The sequence below is a fragment of the Cibotium barometz genome, chromosome 10 (assembly GCF_041138505.1).
Source record: "Cibotium barometz isolate CiBa-2024 chromosome 10, ASM4113850v1, whole genome shotgun sequence".
NCBI classification, from domain to species: Eukaryota; Viridiplantae; Streptophyta; class Polypodiopsida; order Cyatheales; family Cibotiaceae; genus Cibotium; species Cibotium barometz.
In genome coordinates this window covers 39,284,381-39,297,557 of record NC_141055.1, presented here as the reverse complement: position 1 = coordinate 39,297,557, position 13,177 = coordinate 39,284,381, and the positions used below count along the sequence as shown (strand labels likewise).

At 42.7% G+C, this 13,177-nt stretch overlaps 1 protein-coding gene across 4 annotated transcripts in view; it reads right to left on the bottom strand.

The window, feature by feature from the left end:
- Positions 1 to 2,576: 2,576 nt before the first annotated feature.
- Positions 2,577 to 13,177, bottom strand: part of LOC147634883 (exocyst complex component EXO84B-like) — a 33,594-nt gene continuing 22,993 nt past the window's right edge. The window contains exons 2-9 of one of the 4 annotated variants that reach the window (XM_086804103.1): positions 8,844 to 8,941; positions 7,575 to 8,598; positions 4,949 to 5,461; positions 4,248 to 4,436; positions 3,945 to 4,081; positions 3,650 to 3,818; positions 3,494 to 3,539; positions 2,577 to 2,755 (exon numbers count right to left, since the gene is read on the bottom strand). In XM_086804103.1, the coding sequence (XP_086660229.1) occupies positions 3,752 to 3,818; positions 3,945 to 4,081; positions 4,248 to 4,436; positions 4,949 to 5,461; positions 7,575 to 8,598; positions 8,844 to 8,941 (2,028 nt within the window). In that variant the 3' untranslated portion in view covers positions 2,577 to 2,755; positions 3,494 to 3,539; positions 3,650 to 3,751. Of the gene's footprint in view, positions 2,756 to 3,493; positions 3,819 to 3,944; positions 4,082 to 4,247; positions 4,437 to 4,948; positions 5,462 to 7,574; positions 8,599 to 8,843; positions 8,942 to 13,177 lie in introns of all 4 variants that reach the window. The other 3 variants (XM_086804105.1, XM_086804102.1, XM_086804104.1) reach the window with 3 other exon arrangements.

Below are 13,177 nucleotides of genomic sequence, written 5' to 3'. Positions count from 1 at the left end.
TGGAGAAGATATCAATTCATGTTATCATTATTAATCTCATTCACAAGTACCCCCCACTTTTTTATACCCCACAATTCAATGAGATAGTACATCTATTATGCTAAAAATAACCACTCATCCAATGCCAAAGTACACAAAATCTATGTGTATGTGGAAGTTGGGAAGACATCTTTCAAAAACGAGAAAAAAAAAGTCAAATTTTGATGAATTTTGATTGGTGAAGAAGCAAATCAGTCAAGCAAAAATTGAAGCATGATTAAAGTTTTTTTACCAATTGAAAATTCAAGCAACATAATCGTAAGTCCTTAATCAAAATTATTCTAGTAAGACATCCAACTCCAATAGTATTCCTACAAAGAAAGGAAGTTGATATTGTTACATCAATTACAAGTTGGGTTGTCACTAAAAAGTTGGGTTGCTATTATTACAACAAAGCATGGGCATTACAAGTTGATTGTCACAAAAGAGAGGATACATGAACAAGGGAAAAGTTAAACGAAGAGTCATGCTCAAATAGCCAAAGTAGTTTGTTTCAATCTTGGTGTTGAGGAACAAAACCTAATGACAATACTTTGGTACATAGATTGTGGTGAACAAGGGCTTTAACAAAACCAAGGAATCATGTGCAAATAGCCAAAGAACTAAATACAATTTTGTTTGTTGGTGTCAAAGGTTCAAAGCTTAGACAATTTTACATGTTAATTAGAGTGGTTCTTCAAAATTAGGAGAAAGACATGAACATCATGTCACTGGCTAAAACATTACGTATGACAAAAGTGAAAATTTCTATAATGATACTTGAATGGAAACAAAATTTGGTATATCCTTGAGCTAAAGAAAGATTTAATGTCTATATGTGCAGTCACCCACGAGTATGAAAGTTGAATCTAGCAATCAATGGTGTTTGATTAATAAGGGATTGTATAAAATTATTGCCTCCATTCCAAATCACAAAGCATATCATAAAATCCAAGGAAGATTTATGTCATGAAGAAGATTTACAACACTTGTGTGGAGGAAAAACATGAGAGAAATCTTGTAGAGAAATGTCCCTAGACTGACCAATATCCTAGAGGTGGTGCAAGTTCAAACCTTTGTGAACCAATGAATACTATAATCATTGAAAATATTATTCCATAACTTTTACATATAATTTTTTCTAGAAAGCCATGGTCCATTTCCTTATTAGAGTGAAATCAATCAAAGAAATCATGAAATTAACAGGACCAAATGGATAAAAAACCTTTGACATATGCTTCTATTTTACCTCCTCTACATTTGTGCATTCATTAAGCCTCATGACTATCTCATGCGATCATTACATTCTTATTGATAAGTTGTGTGAGCCACAATCTTCCTTTGCTTGCCTCACATGAACAAGTACTCTAATACCATCAAAAGAATGTGAGAGCAAAGATAAGGGTAAGCTCCTCATAAGCAAACACAAACATGAGTAGACAAGCACACAAGAGATGGATGGATAAATTATCTTCTATCCTCTTCTCTTCTCTACAACCATAAAACATAAACACAAAGGTACATACAAGGAAAAGTACTCTTCTACTATAGCATACAAAAGATGGTCCAATTGTGAAGCCTATCTACTCTATGAGATGACATTAAACTATGCTATAACTCTAGCACACCTTGTGACTATCACACAATTTGTAAACCACTACCAATATGTTGTCCATAATCTCACTATCTCCAACACTAGTTGAGCTCGATATCTCAACATAACTTAGTAGACACTATTGAGTTATAAGTAAAGAGCACTACGATAGAACTAACTATGATGTTGTATAAGTGGAGTGGCTTATGCATGACACATTTATCATTTGTAGTATCATACAAGACTACTTTATGTATTTGACCACATGCAGATATTTCGTTAATATGTTTGTTATCCATTTTATATAGTTAAGACGTGCTATATTCTATGCACATGTGAGTTCAAGTATTTATGGTTGCAACCTTAGTTACAAGGCTTGTGGTTATTTTTATAAAAGACAAGCCTAATTTTGTAAGGAAAGCTAACTTCTTGGATTATTTTGAAAAAAATATTAAAAATACCGATGTTATTTTTGTTCATTGTTTATGTACTTTCATATACTTTTGCTATTATTGATTTATTTATTTGCACACTTGTTCAATTCTAGTTTGAAAGGTGAGTGAGTTGGTGTGAGATTTCTTGTTCCACGATCCTGTCAATTAAGAAAGGTAATTTAACCACATTTACACCATAACACCTTGAAATCTATTCTATGTATGCACGCTCTCATAACTAGACTGAAGTAATAACAGTCATAAAACTCCAACTACTTTCACCATAGCACCCACCTTTCTCAAATCACTATTTTTGAAAGCAAATTGTAGTGTGAGAATAGTATATCCCCCCAAGTCGAGCAACAAGGTCTCATGATAAGTTCCTTCTTGATCTTTAAGATCATGAATCACACATTGCCATAGCAAAGCACATTATTTTTCACCAGGTTGTAATATATAAAAGCCCAAGGCTTTTAAAATTTAATGCTTGAAAACAATGCTTGAATTTTAAATGGGTAGATTGGATACTCTTACTGAACTCCACACTCATTAAAGAACATCAATGAGAATCAACATCTCCCCTCTTAACTTAGAGGGTCAAAAAGCTACAAGCTGCCACAAATTCCATGTTTTAATAGTGTACGAAACCCATAGCATGTACTTCAAAAGTCCCTGGTAATCGTATACATCTCCAGCCACCTGTACAATCCTGCACAAAGTAAACGAGTCATTTGCTTGATAGATCATTATTCTACAGCACAACTAATACATGCTTACTTGATTCTTAAAATTATAAGCCACACACACACACACAGATCATGCTATATTCCAACGCTAAGCATACTCATATCAGAAGTTATGACCGTTTTGACCATGCCTGCTTTTGACCATCTGGGTCAGTTTTGACTAGTTTGGCAAGAGCTGACCTCCAAAAGCATGCTTGATCTACTGCATCATTGTGGTTTTTAGATTTTCTTCTTTCAGGGTTTTCAGTTGTTCAAATAAAGAATCTGATCTCTAGCAGGGCATGGCCAGTTAAAGCGCCAAAGACACGAGACATTAATGCATGAAGAGACTCTTATGCTAACAGGCACCACCAAGACATTCCTAGCTTCTACCCAGGGCTTTTAAAAACTCTCTGAACCCTCCCATGTCTCTCCATTCCTTAGTGCACTACAGCAAGCCCACTTCCACCCTACACTCGTTTATTTCCGTCTCACCACTTACAGCCAGGATTCCTTACAGCAGTTTGTATACATCAGACTTCAGAAATGCAGCTACTTTTATGCTACCTGATGCAAACAGTGGGTGTGTCTTGATTATAATATATATTTATGTGTGTGTGTGTGTGTGTGTGTAAATTTGTTTAAAAAACCAAATAAGTATGTCACATTGAGAAGGAAGCATCCTAAGCATAATCTGAATTACTTTAGCGAAAGGGGCACACCTTATGATATTTGAAGCAAGGGTAGGTTCAATCTGGACTTATGAATCTGAAATCTAGAGAATCATAAGATGAGCCAGTGGCATGCTCTGTGCTCTTCTCCAAATTAAATATAGACATGCTGTGGGGCTAATGCTTCTTGAGTCATAGAAATATTGCCTTCATAATAAACTGGTCATGACCGCACTGCATTCCTGAAATCAAAAGCATCCTCCTTTGAGTGGCTGCCATAGCGAGATGCGTTAGAAGATCTCCTCTAGACTAGTCAGCCAATAACCTACGCATGGAATCTTGTGCCGCATCAAGGAACCATTCCTCTGGCAAAATGCTGCACATTGATTCAACAACAAAGGTGAGATGACAAAATCAACCATAAGCCAGTGCAAGATGATGCTTTTATACTATACTTCCTGATCTCTGCAGAATGCTAGAGTAGCGAAGTTTTAACCACCACCTGTATGGGTCTAGCTCAGCTGTGCTAAACGTTGCCGCAGCTCTGGCGATAATGTTGAGCACAACCGTTCGAATTTTCCGGGTTAAAAAGTGCCCATGAGAGGCTATCTGAATAACAAAATGCATGTCCAGCACAAACTGATTCAAGAACAGCCAAAGGTTAGGAAAAAGCAGCTCAATTCCTGCCTTACCATGTAACCAGGGTCTTTGCAGACCTCTGCCCGTGAAAAGGTCAGGGGATCTGCTGTAAAGACACTAGCTCCAGACCATTACCACAAGTACAAGAGAAAAAAAAATGGCATACTTGCTGCAAACCAGCTTGACCTAAAGGTTTTGGGCGCTCTTCCACGCTCTCCCAAAAAGCTCGATCTTCCAAAATAAATATCACAAAGGTTTCAACAACCCTGTTCAGTATAGAAGAAGTCACCCTTTCTCTACCTGCCAAGACATCAGCAGCTACATGGCTCAGCTTGTTCAGTTTGAAGAACAAGTCCTGCATGGCCAAACAATCTTTGCTGTTTAGGTAAGCATCTGGAATTGATGGAAGCTAAACAATGTACTTTCAAGGCGAAATAGCCATGTAAGAAAGTTATTAAGGTTGAGCATTGCATACAAATAAATATCCGCCAATGGCTTTGGTAAGATTGTCCATCCAAGGCCAACCAGGTGATAGCTCAAGTGCTGAAGGTGTTTGCCTAGGACCCAAGAGATCCTAGGTTCAAAACCCCCCACCGTGCCTGAATTCCTTGACCGCATTGTCTACAGGCGGATAATTAAGCGCCTATGGGCAGTTAATTAAGCGCCTACCGTACGATGGCCGCCCAAGAACCAAAGGACGGCTGCCCACTGTGTGGTCCACACGTACCCCTACGTGGACACCTATGCTGCCCGACAGTTAGACGTCGGTAACTTTGGGAGAATTTTGGGCCAAAGGCTAGTCGGAATGAAGAAAAATCGGCCTTAGTTGACAAGAAAATCAGAAGCAAATGACACGAACTATCGAACCTGAAAAAGTGGAGAGGGCTTGGGCTCCAGATTGTCACCAGCATTATCCAATACGATATAAGAGTCTACACAAAACTTTGCTCCACCATCTTCAGTAAAAATGAGATCTAGGACTTGTTTCCAGCAATAACGCTCTCTTAGTGTATCCGCTGTGCGCTGCAATCTCCGCCTCCACTCCCTTAATTCTGAAACCCGCGAGGATGCAGTGCTCTGGGCTTGCTTCCGTGCCTCTTCTGTTCCATTGATCTGTTGTGATGGTATGAGCTTTGCCGCTGCTCGAGGTAAAATCTCCTCCGCAAGGGCTGATGCGTTTGCCAATAGCCCTAATTGTTGATGTTGCGTTTCTGCTAGCATCACAGTCTTGTCCATATGGATCTCCAAGCTTTCATTGTCTGGGTAAGGCAAAGCTTTCATGAGGAGAATAACATAAGATTCAAAAAGGTAAGCACAATTGTCCAGCAGAGGACCTCCCAGTTGTATGTTGATCAAAGGAGTCGCATCCTCAAAAAACTCCTGCAGGATAAAACATCTTCCATTTTAGTGTTACTACAATTCATAAAATAAAAGTCAATTTCATATGATTATAGCCTGCATTAGGCAAATCCACAGAACTAGTCCTGTAAAACTCAGTGGCAGGTCAAGACACTCCTTTCCCAACACTGTCATCAATTTTGCCAAGACCAAGAGCTAGACACAAAACCTCAAGTCTATCAGAAGTCACCTTAGCAGAGAATCCCAGATACTACGGACCCAGGTCCCATGCCAAGCATCCCATCAAAACAGCTCAACAAGACGACAAAGATTGCCTGTTGGATATTCACAGGCTGTAATTAAGGTTTTCTGCAGATTAGAGTTTGTGTGCGACAGTGAACATAAATGCAGAGAGAGAGAGAGAGAGGGAGAGAGAGAGAGAAACGTCTACAAAAGGCCAAATCGGCCTATGAGACTGAAGTGTTACAATGTTTCCATGATATATCTCATCCTAGATAGTACAAAAATGAAATGAGCTGAATGTACAGCTTGTGTGTTGGAAACGTGCAACAGAGTTCTCTTCGATTTTTCATCACATGCATATACAAGGTAAGTCATATGTTGACTTTTTGTACCATGTGTATCTGGCCACATCATATTTATTTAATAACACACCATGTGCTAATACTAAGGTACACACAAGAGTGTGTTCCCATGCACTTATTTATCCTAACCCCCCAACACATTTATCACTACCAAATGTGCATAAATCCTACAAATCCCCCCTGTAGTGATAAAGCTCTCATTGTTGTAAACCACAAAAATGCATTTAACTGCTTCATCATCCAACCTTAATATGAGTTCCTATCGCACATGTGCATATGCCACGCACCCAAATACACGCATATAATCCACTTTGGACTTTCTGTTGTACCAAGCCTCAAATGGAGTTATGGTCTTCAAAGCTTTTGTGGGTGTTTGTTCAAAACATGAGTTGCACACATGATAGCTTCCATCCAAAATTTGTGTGGCAACTTTTGTGCTTTAGACATGCATCTCACCATTTCCATAAGCGAGTGATTTTTCCTCTCAGCCACACCATTCTTCTGCAATGTGTATAGCATTGCAATACATTGATGTTTTATGCCCTTTTGCAACATATACTCCTTAAATGCATTTGATGTATATCCCCCCCCCCTCAATCTGAGTGAAGGGTATGCACTTTGTATCCTGAAGCATTTTCAGCTGTTGCCACAAAGTGTTGAAAGCAAGCAAATACATTTGACTTTGCTTTCAAAGGATACACCCAGGCAAAGCGCGAGTAGTTATCGAAAAAAGTGACAAAGTAACGATGCCCTCCCATGGATGGTGTCTTCATCAGACCACCATGTGCGAGTTGCAATTTATTTTCAACCCTAACAACTCCATGCTTGGAAAATGGTTTACGGTGCATCTTTCCCAAAATACACCCCCCACATATGTCCTGCACAAGGTTCAAGAGGAGGCATATTATCAACCATATGATGCAAAAAGCATCAAACTACCAAAATTCACATGTCCAAACTGTGCGTGCCATAACTCTGGATGTCACGTGCACGCAACGTGACATGGCTAACCTCACATCTAATCCCACATTTGGTAACAGTATTAGGCATGCATTTAGGGCATTACCACCCGATCGGCCAGCATCCAAGCACACACGTATGCACACCCACCACACATGCAGGAAGCATTTGTAAACGCTGGAAACCAACTGCCACACTTGCAATCAGAAAATATTTTAACAGATTCAGTAACCAACCATCAACAAAAACGTAGATCACTATGATCTACAAAACTTGCAGATAATTTAGGATGACATGCTAAGACATACCATATTATGAATAGTCAAACAAAAAATCATGTCAACCTTAGCTACCACATATTTGGATAGACAACTTAGTGTACTAAACCATGTACTTCTCTAAAGGTTAAGGACAGATTCAACTGATCTTAACAACACTAATCCTTTGGATGAAATTCATGCAAAATACTACAAGTGTAGGCTACCTACATGGCAGAAAACATTGCTCCAGAAAGGTACATTAGCTAGCTAGCCACGGCCCACAACATGCCGAAAAACATATAGGAAAATGAAATTGAAACATGCACTCACCTGGACCAACATATGGAATCTCTGGGCACTACTTGAAAGCTTCATTTGTGTCATCAAACCACCAGATATATACGAGCCAGTAGACCCCGAAGAAAGAGAAACTATCCAATCATCTACAGATGCAAGGGCGGAGACACTTTTCTGGATGTGCTTCACGTTTGCTTGAAGGGTCTTCTCGATGTTTGGTCTGACAAGTTTCAACAAATCAGGACATAAAGCCAATCCTTGATTTTCCAGCAATGAGCAATACCCCAAAGCAATCTGCACACACTCTGATGCTGCATGAAGGCCACCAGTTGCAGCAGCCGGCAACAGAACATGCCTTTCCACCAATGATGCAAAGTTTTTAACCTCATTAAAAGCCCACAGCAGAAGCTCTGACATATATGCTGTCTGCTCCCCAAACACTGACTGGGAATCTTTCGCAGCCTGAGATAAGGCAGAAAATACAAGCTGTGACAGGGTAGAGGTATATGCTTCACCATAGCAAGTGGTAGACGAACGTAATCCCTGAACATTATAGTGAAGTTTTTGACTGTGTGCATTTAAGAGCAGTGTATGAGCACGAGGGCCATCACCCAGCCTGTAGAGAGCTGAGACTGCAGCACGAAGTTCACGTCCACAAGTAGAAAGTTGCTGCACAACTTCCACGAGTTGTTCTGCAAGCCTAACTTTTCTTTCAGAAAGTAATGCTTGTAATCGTGTCATAGATGCATGACTTGCATGTTCTTTTCCATTTGTGTCCATAGCAACCTTCTCACCCTCAAGTAAGATGGCTATAGCCTCATCAACCCGTCTTTCGGCTATCAAGACATCAAGAGTATCTGGTAACACCTGACTATCTTCCATTAGTGTCTGATAATCTTCAAAGTAAGGTACACCTTCAGAAGCCGCATCCTTTGCAATTGGAAATAAATCCAGCCAAACTGCATCCACCAATCCATGAACCAGTGCAGCTTGTTTGGAAAGAAGATTTCGCATGGTAATTAGTTCACCTTCTAGATCCGACAATTCTTGAGAAGTCCTGCAAAAAAGATTGTTGATGTAACAATGCAGCTATGACACCATGAAGCATGCTTAGACTCTGGAGCTGTTACATGTGAAGCGTGCAACATCAGAATGCCCAAACCCAGAAACATGGCAGGCTGTATGACTTTAATAGCCGAATAATTGCAAGGAAGTTCCAGAGCACCAAAGCCACCTTTCATAAAAGCATGGGACTATGTTAAAATGCCATGCAGCACCTACAATCTTTCACAAATCACTTACTGAATAAAAGCCCCGTAATTGCCATAGACACTCTGACACATTTCTTCAGCCGACGCCTTTTTTAGCCTTAACAGCTCTGCGCATAAGCTTCTGATTCCCTGGCATAAGAGAAATATTGACCTAAGTTGCAGCACCAAGAGAAATATTGACCTAAGTCTAGCTACACTATTTAAAAGAAATACCCTACTTGTAGAAATTGTATCGATTATGCGTAAAAGAAAACGTAAACCCAGCAGCTTATTGTGCCTCTTCATAATTAGTCATAGGTCATATATCTAAGAATCAAAGAAGGTGGTTATCAGCTGTTTGGCTTGTAAGGAGGATTGATTTTAGGAGAGGCTATCGCGAGCTGGAGTCTCCCCCACCCCCCCCCCCTCTGCGCAGTCTCTCCTTCGCCACCCTCTCTCGCCTCTCCTCCTGTCCCTCTTTGCTTCTGCCTTCATCTCTTGTTTTGTGCCCTCCCTCGCCCCTTGTCTCCTCCCTCGCCTAGCGATTGTCGAAGCAATGAGCAGGAGATCCTCTTCTGAAAAGGAGAGGCAAGGGACGTCTGCCTCGATCGGGGATGACGGAGGAGCTGCCATGGAGTCCTCCGGGGGATTCAAGACTAGAAGATGCCGAAACTTGCCACATAAAAAATGGGAGGAAGGGGGAGGGTGACGGCACAGGCTGCGAGGGGCTGAGACAGAGAAGAAACAGCTTCTTTGGAGGCCTCCACCTTGGTATGCAAGATCGTGGGTAGCCACCCGGCGCATGGACAGTTCAGGGATCTGTTACACGCAAGCCTTCTCGGCACGCCTTGAAAGATCACTTACCTTCATCCCTGTGGCGTGACTACTATCAGGTTGAGTTCAATTCGCCTCCAGCTTTGGACAGAGTCATGCAACTGAGCCCCATCACACTGCGTACGGCCTAGGCCTTACTTTGACCGGGCATCCAACCCTTTGGCTAGCGTCTCAGGCTTTCTTGTGACAGTCTACTTTCCAGGTCTTAGGAAGGAATAACTTTCTCTCCTCCCGGTGATAGGTGGTGCTATCGGGAGAGTGATGGAATCCCCCCCCCAACCGCCGCTTCGGTTCTTGAACGGACGGCTAGCATCCCTTCGTATCTGTATTGCCTCTCCGGAGTCAGTGCCTCACACCATATCACTTCCTAGCTTGCAAGAAGGGGGGGGGGGGGGGGGGACCCTATTTTGCAGAGAGTTGAGTACTCTAGCCTCCCAGGCCAATGTTTCATCTGTTGATAGATGGGACACCTCGCTAGAGCTTGTCCTCATCGGTAGTCCAAGAGGCTGCCTCCAATTGTCACCCGCCCACCCCCCCCCCCAAGACCCTTCCTAGGGGGGTGGATGGGAAACATGTGGCAGGCCCCCAGGTACCAGAGCACCAGCACCCGACCTCGATTGAGACCGTCACAGGAGAGTGGTAGACCGTTGGCCCGAGGCAGTTGACTGTTCAAGGTCTTCTTCCATGTGGTGAGCCTTGGAAGAACTTCCTACTAGCTAGGATCTCTGCCTGCACCCTGATCTTAGGAGGCCCTTGGCCTTAGAGCACGTGATAGTTTTTCACAGAGATGCGGGCATGTGGCTTTAGCCTAGCATTCGAATAGATTTGCAGCCAGTCCCTTGCGTGATTGGGATCATCTCAGGCCGGCCCTTCAGCAATCAACTCCAATAGCCTCCGAGGAGCATCGCTGACAACCTCTGATCTAGAACCCCATGGTCCGTCTACCACATCCTCGGGGCTGGCCTGCACATATCATGGGGAGCCTTGAGCACGGGCCCCACTAGGTCACTTGGAGATAGGCTCACATTCAAACAGCTATCCCCAGAGGCCCACGAGAGGGGCCCGACTCCTCCATCCCTCCGAAGTGGCTAGCCTCAATACCGGAGCCTCCTCCCACGTAGTGATTGGGAGTGTTTACCAAGCACGATATACCCCTAGTAGTTCATGGCACGGATGAGAGTTTCGCCTTACTCACCTTCTCTATTGGGCTTCATGGTAGACTAGAGAGAGCGGAGACCCCCTTAGAAGATTTCAATGGATACACCCTGCAGAGGGTGAGGATGACTGGTTTTCATGCACATGAGTGGCACATCAACCCTCCACCGACCAAGGTGACTAGAGAGAGACTATGGCAGTTATGGATTTGGGAGGGCCGGCCTCTCAGGAGTCTTTAGTAAGAGCTGGGAGAGTGGACATGGCATGATCTAGAGTACGATGAGAAAATGCCTAGCACCCCTTTTTTTGCTGCCCTCAATCTCTGACATTTGAAACACACAGCTGGGCCGTGCGTTTCAAATGTCAGAGATTGAGGGTACTCCATTAGCAACATCACATTGGCAGTCCCAAGGCCTCCTACCGCACTTCCTCTCAGATTTCTGGAAGCGGCAGTGGGATAGTTTTTGGCCGCGGAAGATCACTCTTCATGTGGCAACTCACAAATAGGAGCTTGGCAGTTGGCACTCGGTTGGCCATTGGGGGTAGACTAGCATTATGTCAGAGGTGTGGTGTTACGCTTTTAGCTTAATTAAACATGATTAAAAGATCCTAATGCTTAAATACTTTAGTAAACATGAGGCAAAGAGAAGAAAGCTGTGTCATTGCATTGGGACACAAGACCTTGTTAAATAGGGCTTGGATAGGTACAAATAAAGAGGCACGTCCCTAATGAAAGGGTGTGACTTTTGAATTAATAGTCATGTCTTGTGGACGTAGAGATGTGAGTCTCTTTGAAGAGTTGTCCTTTAATGATGTCACATGTGACAGGTGTGACCCTTCCCTGGTGTCCTTTCAATGATTGAAGGCTATCAAGAGTAGTTAGAGAGATAAAGTCACATTCGTGACATTCTCTCCCACTTAAAATAAGACTCCAGCTAGATAAGAGACTTCTGATGTTGCTAAAGATCTTCGTCACTAGGCCATTTATGCTTGTGGTGAAGCTCACACTGAGAAATATTGAACAAGTTTCCTCTATTGTCTTGCTACCGTGCTTTAAATGCTAAATCCCAAGATGTAGCATCATTGTTTAATGTCTTCTTCTTTGTCTGCTTCCAAATGTTGGGCTTGAAGTGGACTTGGCCATGTTGTGGTGTACAAGAACCTAAAGGTTCACGACAAAGTGCCAAACAATGAAAGAGAACTGAAGTTCACAAATACAAGATGCACAGGAACTGAAGGAAGATCATACACACCAAAAGGTGGTTACAAAGCTGGAGTAGGCAGCACAAGGCACACCGTAGGTGTAGCCAAGATCCCAATATATGCAAAAAATGAGATGACACAACTAAAAGCAAAGCATATGGCACCTAGAGAGCCTAGTCGGCCAAAATAAGCAGACCAACTGGAGCATAAAATGGAACATGCCAGAAAAAGGTACCAAAAAGGTGGAAAAAATCTAGAAAAATATGGGAAACTTTCCCATGTTGGGGTAGGTCCTCTTGAGGTGCAGGAACATCAGGAAAGCACCCTGAACAATGGAGATGACCCCTCCAACACCTCCTCTTCAACTCCATTGACGAGGACCAATAGTGGCACGTGGAAGTGATCCAAAGTTGGTCTAGAAAGCGCCTTGGTGAAGATGTCCGCCACGTTGTCCCTAGTAGGACAATACTCCCATGTTAAGTACCGAGCGCCAAGTAGTCATGAACCATATAATAATGAATGGCAATGTGCTTGGACTTCGAATGGAAGACAGGGTTCTGTCCAAGAGCCATGGCAATCTGATAAGCAACGATACGCATCGACGGAGGGACATGAAGATGATCAAGCAGCTGATGAAGCCACAGAAGCTCTTTGACTGTTTCAAAGTAAGTACGATACTCTACTTCTGTTGAAGAACCGACGACTATAGACTGCTTCTTCGTTTGCCAAGAAATAAGTCCAGTACCAAGTAAGTAACAGTAGCCCATAGTAGACCTCCGGGTATCTGGATCTCCCCCCCCCCCCCCCCCCCCCCCCCCCCCCCCCCACAAAGTCAGAATCTGAATGTCCAATCAAATCAAGACTAGAGCCATATGAAATCCCATGTGTCAAGGTGTCCTGTATATATCTGAGAACACGAACAACAGCCTGCCAATGAGGAGTATGTGGTGCTAAAAGAAACTGACTTAGGATACTAACGCTGTAAGCAAGATCATGCCTAGTAATGGTGAGATGAATAAGCGAGCTGTCCATAGGGCAAGATAATGAGCGACAATCCTTCATACCAAACCTCTCCAAAATATGAGAAGCACTTTTGTTGAGAGAGAAATATCCCCTGTGGGCACTGCCAGACCTCCATGCCAAGAAAGTAATGAAGTAGACCAAGATTAGTCATCTCAAAGGTATGACTCAGAA